The 13,135-nt window shown below is 46.1% G+C and overlaps 3 protein-coding genes and 1 long non-coding RNA gene across 4 annotated transcripts; 2 read left to right on the top strand and 2 right to left on the bottom strand.

Annotated features, from left to right (window-relative positions):
• The first annotated feature begins 487 nt into the window (after positions 1-487).
• On the top strand, positions 488-2,082 carry LOC117861966 (CBS domain-containing protein CBSX6). Its single transcript, XM_034745474.2, has 2 exons — positions 488-853; positions 1,118-2,082. Exons 1-2 carry the CDS (start codon positions 528-530, stop codon positions 1,974-1,976), a joined length of 1,185 nt encoding a protein of 394 aa, XP_034601365.1. The 5' UTR covers positions 488-527; the 3' UTR covers positions 1,977-2,082.
• Positions 2,083-2,234: 152 nt separating this feature from the next.
• LOC117859815 (proteasome subunit beta type-1) lies at positions 2,235-5,053 on the bottom strand. The gene is made up of 6 exons (XM_034742996.2): positions 4,675-5,053; positions 3,660-3,741; positions 3,023-3,152; positions 2,794-2,936; positions 2,589-2,675; positions 2,235-2,493 (listed from the first exon to the last, which is right to left on the bottom strand). The coding sequence occupies exons 1-6, from the start codon at positions 4,815-4,817 to the stop codon at positions 2,419-2,421; spliced, it is 660 nt and encodes a 219-aa protein (XP_034598887.1). The 5' UTR covers positions 4,818-5,053; the 3' UTR covers positions 2,235-2,418.
• Positions 5,054-5,450: 397 nt separating this feature from the next.
• LOC117861631 (uncharacterized) lies at positions 5,451-8,127 on the bottom strand. Its single transcript, XR_004641841.2, has 2 exons — positions 7,855-8,127; positions 5,451-5,784 (listed from the first exon to the last, which is right to left on the bottom strand). It is a non-coding gene; the product is annotated as an uncharacterized lncRNA (long non-coding RNA).
• Positions 8,128-8,358: 231 nt separating this feature from the next.
• LOC117861630 (uncharacterized) lies at positions 8,359-12,790 on the top strand. Its single transcript, XM_034745200.2, has 2 exons — positions 8,359-11,086; positions 12,163-12,790. The coding sequence occupies exons 1-2, from the start codon at positions 10,926-10,928 to the stop codon at positions 12,701-12,703; spliced, it is 702 nt and encodes a 233-aa protein (XP_034601091.1). The 5' UTR covers positions 8,359-10,925; the 3' UTR covers positions 12,704-12,790.
• The last annotated feature ends 345 nt before the right edge of the window (positions 12,791-13,135 follow it).

The raw sequence follows: 13,135 nt of genomic DNA, 5'->3' as shown, positions 1-13,135 counted from the left end.
TTCATTGTTCAAGGACTCTTGTTATGTGTTGTAATGCTATTTGAGACTGTGTTGGTTACTTGTTTAGACTTTAGCTATCAGCAATTCAAGTACTCCTATTATGTGTTGTAATGCCATTTGCTTGTTTGACTTTCTGGTGATAGGCATAGGGCCACGAATACTTTCTAGTGCTGTAATACTGTTAGATTGTTCGGTTAACCGATTACCGAACCGATTTCATCAAAACCGAATAAGGTCAGTTATTTATTTTCTAGGAGCAAGTTCAGTAACCAAAGTTCAATAACTGAAATTATTGTCACCGAATTAAGCGAACCGAATTAACCGTATTAACCGAATGCCCAGGGCTAGGCCCGTCAACGGTGAAGAGACCGAATTCATGGCTAATCAGGTCCCAGTTGGGACACGTCGACATTTTCGCGAGCGGCGTCCTCGTCAGGTTTGATTTGGTCAAACGCGAGGCCCCCCACCCAATCAGAGGCTAGCGTCTCACGGTCTCGCGCCACGCGTGGGCCCACACCGGCGAGCGAATGGCCCACATCGTGTTCCTCCGCGCTTCCGCCGCTGACCTCACCGCCGGCAAGCCACCGCTGCGGGGCGTCCCGGCCTCGGCGCCGCTCTCCGCGGCGGCCGCGGCCATCCCGGCGTCGCAGGAGGCCGACGTGGCCGTCTGGCGCGACGGCGCGTCGCCCCTGGCGCCCGCCGCGGCCACCGTTATCGGCCTGCTCAGCTCGTTCGACGTCGTCGCCTTTCTGGCCTCCCACGTCGGCGGCCCGGCCGCGGCGCTGAGGACGCCCGCCGGCGACGTGGTGGCGCACGAGCCGGCGCTCGTGCGGGAGGTCGAGCCCCACACGAGGTGATGCGCGTCGAATTTTTGAACTTGGTCGTATCGTCCTTGATTTGATCCATGCTTTTTCTTGCCTGAATGTTAATGCGCATGATCATCTTCTCTGCATCGCATTTCTACAAAACGAGGAAGTCTTGTGGATTGAACATTCTTCATCCTAACATCTGTGTCGCATTCCTGCTCCATCCATGGCGTTCAACACTTTAACTGAACATCTTGTGGCAGAATCTGGGATCATAATGTGAATCAGTTTTCAATTCGTTCGTCGAGCAGGTTGATAGAAATCGTGGAGCTAATGAAGCAAGGAGCAAGGCGCGTCCTGGTGCGCAAGAACATCACGGAAGCCTGCACCGTGGACAAGAAGCCGTTCGCGCCGTTCTACAAGGCCGTGCTGAAGATCACCGGGACGCCGCGGGCGGCGGCGGCCGCCAAGCAGACCGTCAACCGGTCGTCGTCATCGTCGCCGCCGCCGACGACGTTCGGCTGCGACCGGTACTGCTGCCTGACGCGGGAGGACATCGTCCGCTTCCTCATCAACTGCCTCGGCGCGCTGGCGCCGACGCCGCTGCAGTCCATCTCCTCGCTCGGCGCCGTCAACCGCGGCTACGCCCACGTCGAGGCCTCCTCGCCGGCGATCGAGGCCTCCTGGAGCGTCCCCTCCGAGCCTCGCGCCGTCGCCGTCGTGCAGACGAACCGGGACGGGTCGCACAAGGTCCTGGCCGACGTGTCCGCGCACAGGCTGTGGCGGCGCGACTACGTGGCCGCCGCGGACGCCATGGCGAGCCTCTCGTCGCTGAGCTTCGCCGCGGGGGTCACCGCGCACGGGATGTTGCCGCCGGATGGTGACGCCGAGGCCGCCGCCCCGTCGTCGTCGTCGAGCCTCGGCGGCGGGAGGGATGATGGGTTCGAGGCGAGCCTCGTCGGCCAGATGATGATGGCGAGCCACGGCGGGAACGCGGCGCTGAGGTGCAGGAGCACGAGCTCGCTCGCCGCTGTCATGGCACAGATGCTGTCGTACAGGACCACGCACATCTGGGTCACCGACGGCGAGGACGACGTCTTGGTTGGCGTCGTTGGGTACATGGAGATCTTCAACGCGGTCACCAAGGGTGTCGTTGCTCCTCCAGTTTGAGTGCTCAGTCTGCGTTCAGGAATTTCAATTCGATGGTTTTTTTTTTCTCTTGATTGATTTGCTAATTTGAAATTAGGTAACCTTATAGTTTGTACAAGTTTCAACTTCCAACGACTCTCCTGTTGGTAACTAGGTGACTGATGCTTTGGGTCAAGAACATCATGCCCAGCCTGGCTTTCTCCATTTTTTTTAACAGAGGAAGTTCATTTCTGCTATCCCCATGCTCAGGCAATATGAGTGCTTCAGTAAGCAATCCAATAGACTTGAAAAGTTGTCTTCTAAGTATATAATATAAAATGATGAATTGTCATAACTTCCTCCTAGAATCAACAGAATGGAAATTCAAATACATATTTTTTGAGGAAATTCAAACACATCAGACAGTGAAAACAAATATCCTTATGTAAGAACCATGGTAGTGCCATTTTATAGGAACACTGCACTAATCCTTCCTCAGTTCAATGCACTCTCTGTGTGTGCCGGAGCTGTTGATGACCACAATTTCCAACTTATCTCCCTGCAAATTTCATGGAACAACAATATTAGTTCAGAAATCTGGCTAGCCATCACAAAGTAATCTCTACAAATCTAAACTGCAGGAAAGCATCATACAGTGTATATGTCTCGTTCTGTGGCTGATGCGAAAACATCCTTCACCAGATCAACCGCATCGGATTCAGACAATGGTGTCACTGCATCCTGAATGATAAACAGCATTGTGTTAAAAATTCTGTTTAGTAAGAATGATACAAAACATATTGGAGAGAAAACATCCCCATAATTGGATTAAGCAGTTGAAATTGAAGAGAAAATTCACCCGAGCTGGCAGTAGCAGAGGACTAGGAGATTTCAACTGGTTGTCAAGAACAGGCATCATCAACACTGCGCCTGTTCCCTGAGCACTATAACCTGTCCTTTCGTAAGACCCAACAGCATCGTATGTGAAGACACATCCTTTACCTGTGAAAGGATAAGAGATGGTCAGAGGCACAATCATACCGAACGATCAATATAAACTTAGTACTCGTATGCAACACATACTCTACCTTGGCTATCCAGTCCACCCAACACATTGAACGCGTAGTATGGGAAGAATCTCTTGTAGTAGAGTGTGTTCGACAACAGCTGCGCCATTGCAGGGCAGCTCATCTTCTTGTTATGATTGTGTTCATAAACCTAAAAAGGCAGAAATGTGAAAGCATCAGAAACCTATAGTAGAAACCTGAACTGACACAATATTTACCCATACTGTTTGCTGCCCTACTAACCAGATATTTGGTTAGGTAATAGAGGCATTCTAGCTAGCAACATCTACATGTCACCAATGCAGTCACGAGTCATGAACTCATGATCAAAATTGAATAATTGCAAACCTGTTAAGAACAACATTCTTTCCTAGAAATAGTATTTCGTAGTTGTAGACCCTGACATGGATAATCCTCTTTTTCAGGAAATCTCTACCTCATAATTTTCTTCCCTGGAAAAGCTCAACCTCATTTTTTTTCAATTTAACAGAAAATGGAATACCAGACCCATGGCCAACAGATAATCCCTAGCAGTATTGGACTGTTGCAGTAGTAAGGTTGATGAAAGAGTAGTTAACGGCAAAAACACATAATCTTAACAGAGGCCTCACAAATACTAGTTCAACAGCTCAACTGATCAATATGCTTAAACACTTACCAATTCCTTGGCAGCCAGATTCTTTTGCAAAGCTTTGATATCACCTTGGAACCCAGATGAGGCCAAAACACATTTGTCTGCTCTGTTTGTTGGAAAAGGTGGGAGAAAAACATTAGCAATTCAGCAACGACAGCAGATAGGTTTTTTCTGTTACTAAAAAACTAAGACAGGTTCAATTCATGGAAGAAAAGCCCAGAGAATGTGAAATTCACCAACCTGAGGTCCAAAATAAATATTACTACCTCCTACCTGAATTATTTGACATTTCGGACAGCCAAACTGACTTGCAAAATTAGCTATATTCAGCAGTGGAAATGTCAGCTAATACTGACCAGAGGGAGTATATGATGGTTACTTATAAAATGTGTATATAGTGATAGACAATTTTCCATCGACATATCTCATTTAGACCTAGGTGCTTATAGCACGCTCTGTTTTCCACAATTTAGTTCAGAAAAAATAGATCATGATAACACCACCAGGCACCAGGTAATGTTACTTCCACAAGGCCACTAGTGAAAAGTAGTAAGAGCCATCTTAGAAAAACATGGAATATAACTTAATATATAACTTTAAGAAACAATACATGAATATTTAAACCATTCATGTAAATAAAGTGACGGTATTGTGTACCAAGTTTTACAAGTGTTTTAAATTCAAATTTGTGGTCAAAGTTCTGTACCAAGTTTTGAAGACCATTTTTGACCGGATTAGTAGCACTAGAGTTCAGCCTAAACTGTTTCAAATTCTCAACTAACTGAATACAGAACACCAAACTTCAGAACAGAATTACTTATTTCCAGACGCAATGAAATCATGATAGAGGCCGCGCAAACCATAATTTCTGGAACACGCGACGCCCGACACGGCTAACCAAATCCAGAACGCCCTTGCTACCGCAAAACCGAGTTGCGGGATCTGAATTTCAGAACCACGGAACTCGACCCAGCCTGAAGTCTGAACTCTGAATCAGTAACGAGAACATGGGGGCGGCAAGAAGGGTTCGGAAGCGTACAGTTGGGCGATCTTGGAGTGGTCGCGGGACAGGATGCTGTATCCGACGGAGAGGCGGGTGTCGGCGGCGACCACGCAGTAGTCGGCGCCGGCGACGGCCACGCACGTGCCGCCGTTGTTCTCGTACGGGTCGAACCTGGCCATCTGCCTCCGCTCCGAGATTCACTCGCCTCCTCCCAGCTTGAGGGCGCGGTTTGTTCGCTTCGCTCTCGGGGTCTGGTCTCTGAGTTCTGATGCCGATTTGCCGAGGGCGGTTGGGGGTGGAAGGGGGAGGCTGGCTTTGCTTAAAGGCAGGGGAGCTCCGGCACGCCGCGGGAGTCGAGTTCTTCTCCGTATCTTCTTCTTGTGCTGCAAGAAGAGAATCCGGCTCGGTCGCGCTCTCTCTCTCTTCTCGCCCTCTTCGGGTTCGGGATGTACTTAGCTGGGCCAGTATGGGCCGAATTTTCGGCCTATAAACTCGTGAGAGAAAAAAAGCCGAACCCATCGCAGAACAAACAAAGTGGAAAAATGATATGGGCTGCGATTGAAAGTCGGCGTAGAGAAACAAGCCCATAAAGAAGTACATTGTTTTTCTAAAGTGAATAAGGCAGCATTATATTAGAGTTATATTAGACTAACTGTTCATTACAAATTATGGCCCGGACCGGATGCCCGGAGGCTTATTAAACCAAACTAAACCATTGAAGTGATCAGCATGCTTAGCTATAACAAGAGCTGTCTCGTTACAAAAGGATTTGCACTACTTAAACTTTTAACATCCTTTTTTTTTCGCGACCGTGTCTTAGCATGCAGTTTATTAAGAAGAGAAGAAAAGTTTGGTTACACGAACATGCAGCGTCTTCTGGGATTGATGACCTGCTAGTACATACAAGAATTAAGAAGAAATTATATTTGCATCTTGTTGCGACACTAACATTACCAGGTATGACATTGAGGTGAATGGCTGCTATAAATGGCACCAGACAATGAAATCTTGCTGAAACCCAGGCAGTCGCCTCTTCTATAATTTTCTGCCTCAGCATCCCCATCATCCTCAATTTTCTGCTTCAGCATCCCCGTCATCCTCTGAACATGATTGAAAGTTCTTGTATTTCTCTCCAGCCAAACTAACCTGAAATAAGATCCTGAATGATTACTTCAACATGAGATAAGTCAAGCACCTGTGAGTTGATCTTCTTGACAACACTTTGACAATCATAAGATATAATCACATGCTGAAATTGTACTCGGAAGAAAATGAGACCGCTTTTCTGGTGGCAATAGCTTCAGCTACCTCTGGATCATCGAATCTCTGTACTAGATGACAGCAAGCAGCTACGAATATTCCCTTATGATCACGAACCACAACTCCAATACTCATCCGAGGTGGATTTTTTAAAGTTGTTGCATCTAACATTGATCATGAACCACCCATCCGGCGGTGGAATCCACTTCGGAAGAGTATTCGGACCCACACCTTTGTGATATTGATGGTTGCACCAAAGTCATTTGCACATAAGCTTTTAGGGCAGTCCCAACCATCCATGTCATGTAGTTTCCATAGCATTTAATAACCCTACCATGTTAGTAAATTGGTGATGTGGCATAGGAGTTAATAGGAGTTACTGAGGAAAGAGAAGGAAAAAAATGAGGAAACGATTTTCTACGTGAGACACCATGTCCACCCGCGCTACGCCGATGATTTCGCCTTGAGGGTGAGTTCGTTTCCTCACCACGTGTTTTGTCTTATGTTATGTCATGTAGTCATTCACCAGAGTTGAACAATCAATATGTAACTTGTTATTTATCTTATGTCATATATGCGTGACTTATCATTTTCTTTACAATGAATTGTTGATTACCTTTCAATTGGATAATTTCATTTCCGATGTTCCCGTAATACCGGCATCACATTCGTTTCCGTGATATCGTTTTCGATTTCGTTTCCGTGAAAAAATATGAAACTGAAAACAATTTAGGCTCCTTCCTATTGGTTTCATCCGTATACCTAAGCAGCTGCTGCCCGTCCCTCCCTCTCTCTTTTTTCTATACCTTTTTTTCAAATCATTTTTCTATTTTTAAATATTTCTTTTCTTTTTTTTGAAGAACTTCTTTCTGGGATTTTCCCTCCCTTTTTTCACCCCCACGTAGCTAACACTAGAACTTGTGCTGAGATTCAAGCGAATGCCAAAAACTTTGATAGAAAGGCTTGATGGCAGCAGACTAATTTGCGACCATTGCCATTGCTCAATCAATGGAAAAGAGGAAAAAACAGGAAAATAAGTAAAGATATAAGATACGACTTATGTTTGTTATCATTAGTTGACATTGACAATAAGACCATCAGTCCTGTTGTTCATTGAAATGGAAATCTGCAGCAGGAACTAAAAATAATACAATGACCAAGAGGCTATTGAGCGAGACCAAGAGGCTATTGAGCATCATGTCAAATGACAGAAGCTGGAAAAGACAGCAGATGATGAGGTAGTCCATCAGAGAAAACAGCTTATTATGGATCCACCAGGTTATCAACCATTAGCACCACTATGACAAATGCTGCGAAACTTAATGCCCCTGTTTGATGAACCTACCCAAAAAATATGTTCTTCTATAACACTCATCGACTATAAAACCAAACTCTCGATTCTCTTCCATATTGTACTTCAGTCGGTAATAGAATCATAACAGTCACACAACAAGTTCTGATAAAAACCATGTAGGAATTGAAGGTGTCCTAGTTACCATATAGCAGTAATAAGAATGAACTGCTAGGTTAATCATATCCAGAGGTTAATGAAAATCTTAGAATATTGTATAATCAGCTAGCATATCCTACCCATATAAAAATAAAAAATTATTATGTCTCTCTTTATTTGTTTATCTATGAAGGGATCCATAATTGTACCCTTGTCCCAGTTTCCGATTGGAAATAAGCGCCGGAAACTGCAGCAACTTGCCGTTTGACCTGCAGATAGAAGACATCCTCTACTTCTGTTCATATGGATACTGAAACTACTGCAGTTGACCAAACAAAATCCATAATTACAGGACTACGTTGAAGCAGGACATATATACTAGTCGCACGAAAATTCCCCACTTGATGGAAATGGTACGTGTACAATCAACAGCATGTAAAAAAAGACAGTTTCTTTTGACCCAAAGAAATTTATAATAAAGAAACAAAAGCCAGCAAGATGCTTACCTGGGACCGGCTCAGCTCAACCTTGGCCTCCGCTCCCTTCTTCCTCGAGTCGACGGAGTCCGGCAGGTCCAAGGCGGCGGCGGCGGCGGCCTGGCATCTGGCTCTCAGCTTTCCCTCCATCTCCAGGTTGTTCAGGACCCCGGCCCCGTAGCAGCATGCGCGGACCTCCTCCACTAAACGGACCAGGCCTCAGACGTAAGACGTAACTGGGCCTGAAAGAAGCCTTAGCTATCCATCCACTCCAACACGGAGATCATCCTGCTGCCCCTTACGCTCGACTCCATCCGCATCGCGCCGCCCCCGTTCCAGTACATCGCGCCGCCCCCGTTCGAATACCGAGCGCCGCCGGGGAAGGGCTCGCGCTGCCCCCGTTCGAGTCCGCAGCGCCGCCCACCGCACGACTACAGGAGCGCCGCCCACCGTTAGAGTACAGGAAGTTGAGGCGCCCACCCAGGAGGTCAAGTTCTTCGGCCGCTGGTCCTTCGAGGACGTCCAGGTGGCCCCTCTTCTCCTCCCCTCCTCCCCCACCTTCATCTCATCGGTGTGTGTACATGGGCCGAGCTGAATCCAAATCTGAATGATGCTAGGCCGTACATGTTGTAGGTTAACATACAACATAGAGTTCCTTCTCTATGGACCATGCTTGGTGTAGTGCATGATTACGATCGATCTCGCTTGATACTTTTCTTGCTTCATCATGTCCATGACACTGCGCCTTGACCAATGGACCTTTTTTATCAGACAAGAGTTGCCTGTCAATATGTTGTTCTTGCTGAAACCTGACAAAGTCAGCTGAGCTTTTTCCTGAGAAACTGTCCCCAAAAGCTCAGTATCAACACGCCTCGTCCCTAAGCTCCGGTAGAGCTGGGATGAGCTGAATCTGAATCTGAATGGTGCTAATACCAAGTGATCTGATTTGCTAGATGTGGCGGATTAGAGGGTGGTTTGCCTAGGTTCTATTTGCACGTCATGACTGTAAAATATTGATTGCTGTTTTGGTTTTGTGGTTGTCTTGAAATAGTTCTGGTATTCTCACTGAATAAGTTAAGGCTTCATCTTTAAATGGGTTTTTCTTGTCAGGATGTTTAATGTGTGTCTCGTGAATTCTTTGTTTGGAGACTTGTTTGGGATCATGAGCATGGACCACACTGAATACGAAATTATTATAGCAGTACACTTAATTTGTAGGAACTAAAACTGAAGATAACTTTTTTAACAGCAAGAGTTGAACTAGATCTCAGGGGATCCCTTCATAGTCTGCTCCTCATTGAAGTCTGAGTTCACCAGTATAGCTGCTAGCTTAGGTCTGAACTCATCAATAAGGTTCTGTGTGAAGCCTTTTTGAAGGCTGTAACCATTCCAGTGCTCCATGTACTTGAGCCTGAATAGGCCAGATGATGTCCTGTCCTCCTGTTGCGGTAATCCACCGAGCATGTCGATGTCCCAGGTCTTGACATTAAAATCCTTCCACCGATGGTAGTCCTCCTTGTCGTTTTGAATGATATCCAAATAACAATGCAAGCCTTGAACCTATTTCATATAATGTTAGTACGTACTGTGCAATCAAAATGGAACAGTACAAAGCATGTGGAATTAATGAAACCTCACCATATTCCTGACTTGTTGCACTATATTTGCCTCGAATTGTTTGTAGGAGTTCAATACTTGTACAGTCCACAAATTAGCTTTCAGTCGTTCACTGCCACCAAGAACCAGTGTGTCTGCACACGCATTGGGAGAAATACCTAAAAATGTTCTAGTCAGTATTGAATGCATGAAAGTATTGACAAGCAGTTTACCTGCAAAGAAGTTTCTAATTCTGCCCTGTTTCGGAGCTTCCAGCAGCTTTTGCTTCTACAAGAAGCTCCAAAAGCCAAAATCTCCCCCAAACGGGGTTATTACTTCCAAAAGCAAAAGTTGGAAAAGCTCATTTTACACTACCAACCTAAAAGCTCATATCCTGTAATTTCCCGAGCTTTTCCACCGAATTGTTTTTCCCTATCTCTTCTCAAGTCTCAACCCATCACCGCCCTCATCCTCATTCGTCATCCTCGCACCTGTCGCCTCCCTCACCTTAGCGCAAACGTCCCATCAAGGGCTGCCGTTGCCCTCATCCTCCTTGTGCCCCGCCGTTGCCCCCTTCCCTCGACGGCCGACGCCCCTTCCCGTGATGCTGCCCCTACCCATCTCCGCCGCCACCATCCTCTCCTACCACCACCACCCAAATCCCACATCCTTCGACGGCCGCCGCTGCCCCGACCCCTTCTTGCATTGCACCGTCGTGGTGACGCTACCTCGACCTTCCTTCCTTGATGTCTTCCACCGTCGCAACCTCCCCTCCCCTCAATGCCCGTTGCCACCCCAACCTCCCCTTTCCTCGACGGTCACTACCGCGCCAACCTCCCATCCCCTCCTCGTCGTTCCAACCTCCCTTTCCCCTATTGCCGCGACCAAAAGCTTCAGCTAAAAGCGAGGTTGCCAACAGGCATCCTTCGCTTCTCCAGCAAACGCTTCCTGGGCCAGCCAATGGAACTTTTCCTAGAAGCAGCTTTTGGAAAAGCTGAAACTCCGACCTTTATCATAGGAAATGTCCCATTCTTCTTCGTGTCTCAACAACTCTACATTCACCGTCCTCAAACAAAACTAAGTCAACTTATGCAACCAACAAGAACGATTTTAGATGAGAATCTGAAATTTACAGTTATGTTCGCATGACCATATAGGCCCAGGATTTTGGCGCAAAAAGGATTTCGAAGGCCCAAGTAACCGACCGGTGCCTGGTGGTCGTCAGCCCATATGCCATCCCCGGTCCCCCTCCGCGTCCATCCGCCATGCCGCCGCCAGCCCCGGAGCCGCTCGAGTGCCGACCCAACGCGGTCACCGTCAATCGGTTCTCCAGCCGTCCAGTGCCACCGTGGTGAGGCTCTCCAGCAGCAGGAGCGCCCGAGCGCCGGCCGCTTTGTGCCGCCCCTTCTCCGAGTAGTTGCGCAACGTCGCCAATCGCCAGTTGCTACGCACCATAAGGGGAGCCATCTCCTCTCCTCGCCACCGGTTTGGGCCACGGGGGAGGCATGCTGTGTAGCCTTCCTCGCCTCTTGGGCCGCTTGAAGAGCCGAAGAGGAATCGTTGACAACGCCTTACGCCTGTACATCTTGGCGAGGACCCGAGGCCAAATCGCCGCCTACCTTCTCAGCGTCTGCACTCCATTGGTGCACCGGTGTAGATCTAGCTGGTAAGCCCACACCTCTTTCCCAGTCCGCAGTTCTCTGTTAAGACAAAAGCTACTTTTGAATTCCAATTGAGAATATGAAGCCTGGAACCGGCCCTGATAGGTAGTACCGTAGTATTTGCATCATAGTTTTAGTTTCTTTAAGTTCATAAATGATCCTTTAATTTGTTGTACAATGTATTGACACTGCAAATAACCGAAGATAAAACAAAATTATTCTGGTGTGCATCTGAAGTTTTGAGGAACATAAACGTCAGCTATGATGCATTTACAAAATGTAAATTAGTGTATTGTGTTTTTGTAAAGTGCTTGATTCATCATTTATGCAAGTTTGAACATATTTGTTGAATTTAAAATATTATGAGATATTTTAATATAATTTTTTATCGTGCTTCTAGCTAATTTACACTCATCTACCGAATTGCTTGACAAATCTTACACTTATATACTGAATTGCGTATTACTGTATTAGACTGTTGGTTAGGCCTGCCCTGAGTGAAATGCTGGGTCCACCATTTTTCCGCATAGTTGAATGTCAGACGGTTCATTCTGCCCTCCTGATAGGTTTTAAGATAGCAATGTTAAAATTTGAATTTTGTGAAAGAACCCTTCAGTATTTTCTTCACTTGAGCTATTGATGATTTATGGGTAAGCTTGAGTAATTGTCTCATCGTGTTTGGGGGTGGCTGGGCTGCATATCAAGTGGATTTGGGAGTTAACAGTGATTCATGCTGTTCGCTATGTATCTAATAGATTTGAAATGTATTGCTGATTTAGATTGTTTGCGTTTCCTAAACCAAAATTGGAGTTACATGCCACTTTGTAGCACCAATCTCAGCAGAAATGGACCAAATATAAATCGATGGTGCTTTCAGAGTAAATTGTTGGTTCAAAGTTCAAACCAACACCTGTTTCCCTGATAAATAGATTTTTCCTTAAATTTCAAAATTTGTAGACACAAAATAATATGCATTGGTTTATGTTTGACTCGTGGTATTTTTGCTACAAAGAAGTGCTTTGGCATGTATTACATTCATGATTTGTAGAGTAATTACTGTTTTTTTGCCCCCTGCATACAGTGGTCAAGCTTCCACTATGGTTCTAGGCAGCAATATTTCCATCCAGAAAACCTTGTACGAGGTTTTATCTGTGAGTGAAGATGCTACATATGGCGAAATCCGTGCAGCGTACAAGTCTGCTGCTCTTAACACACATCCTGACAAAGGACATACGACTCTTGAATCATCTGTGCCTTCCAGTGAGCAACAAGAATTTTTGAGCGTGCAGAGAGCATGGGAAATCCTACGCCATCCTGCATCTAGAGCAGACTACGATAAGCAGCTGCAATCATCCAGGCAGAACATTGAGATCATTGCATCTGAAATCAAAATTGGGGACATGATCGTGGAGAGCACTGCTGATACTGTGGAGTTGTTGTACCCATGCAGGTGTGGTGATTATTTTTCTATCACTTCGTGTGAGCTTGGCGATATGGGGATTTTGGTCAGTGGAGATGGAGAAGTGGAACAGCAGGCGTCTGATTCTTCATCAGCTTCTGTTGTTCTGGGCTGTGGTTCTTGTTCTCTTAAAGTACGGTTGATCATAAATGAAACTTTGTGATACATTTGAACTCTGTTTGTATGTTGTTCAGCAATGATCTGTTTGATCAAATGACCACATAATTTTTTAAGATTATTTGTTCTTCAAGTGTTGTGACTTGTGAAATCCTGGTGGTGGTTGCGTTGTGATAAATGACGTTTTGACCGTTGTGATCAGCTAACCACCATTGTCAATTCCAGCCAACCGCTGGGAATTCAAAGATGTTCCCGTGGTGGTTACTCGGTGCTCCTTTTGTTTATGGGCCGATTTAATGGTCGCATCCGTCAGTCATTCACCTAAACAACAGCTACATGAATGCTTGGTGTTCTTGATTGTGATAGTTCCTTGACGGCAAATACCTGTTAGTTGAGGCCAATTGCTGTATCCAATAGAATCAGCTGGCTCTGGATCTCCTCAGGCTGTTATAGACTTATAGTATAGCTTTGCTGTGAC

The sequence above is a fragment of the Setaria viridis genome, chromosome 6 (genome assembly GCF_005286985.2).
Source record: "Setaria viridis chromosome 6, Setaria_viridis_v4.0, whole genome shotgun sequence".
Lineage (NCBI taxonomy): Eukaryota > Viridiplantae > Streptophyta > Magnoliopsida > Poales > Poaceae > Setaria > Setaria viridis.
The sequence above is the reverse complement of the archived record's forward strand: the minus strand, read 5'-3'. Positions and strand labels throughout refer to the sequence as shown.

Excerpts from the sequence above, each read along its gene's own strand:
- LOC117861966 (XM_034745474.2), top strand. The coding sequence starts at position 528 with ATGGCCCACATCGTGTTCCTCCGCGCTTCCGCCGCTGACCTCACCGCC. Across the intron at positions 854-1,117 it reads GAGGTCGAGCCCCACACGAG|GTTGATAGAAATCGTGGAGC; the intron begins GTGATGCGCGTC and ends TTCGTCGAGCAG.
- LOC117859815 (XM_034742996.2), bottom strand. The coding sequence starts at position 4,817 with ATGGCCAGGTTCGACCCGTACGAGAACAACGGCGGCACGTGCGTGGCC. Across the intron at positions 3,153-3,659 it reads ATCTGGCTGCCAAGGAATTG|GTTTATGAACACAATCATAA; the intron begins GTAAGTGTTTAA and ends CTGCCTTTTTAG. Across the intron at positions 2,494-2,588 it reads CAGAACGAGACATATACACT|GGAGATAAGTTGGAAATTGT; the intron begins GTATGATGCTTT and ends TGAAATTTGCAG.
- LOC117861630 (XM_034745200.2), top strand. The coding sequence starts at position 10,926 with ATGCTGTGTAGCCTTCCTCGCCTCTTGGGCCGCTTGAAGAGCCGAAGA. Across the intron at positions 11,087-12,162 it reads CACCGGTGTAGATCTAGCTG|TGGTCAAGCTTCCACTATGG; the intron begins GTAAGCCCACAC and ends CCCTGCATACAG.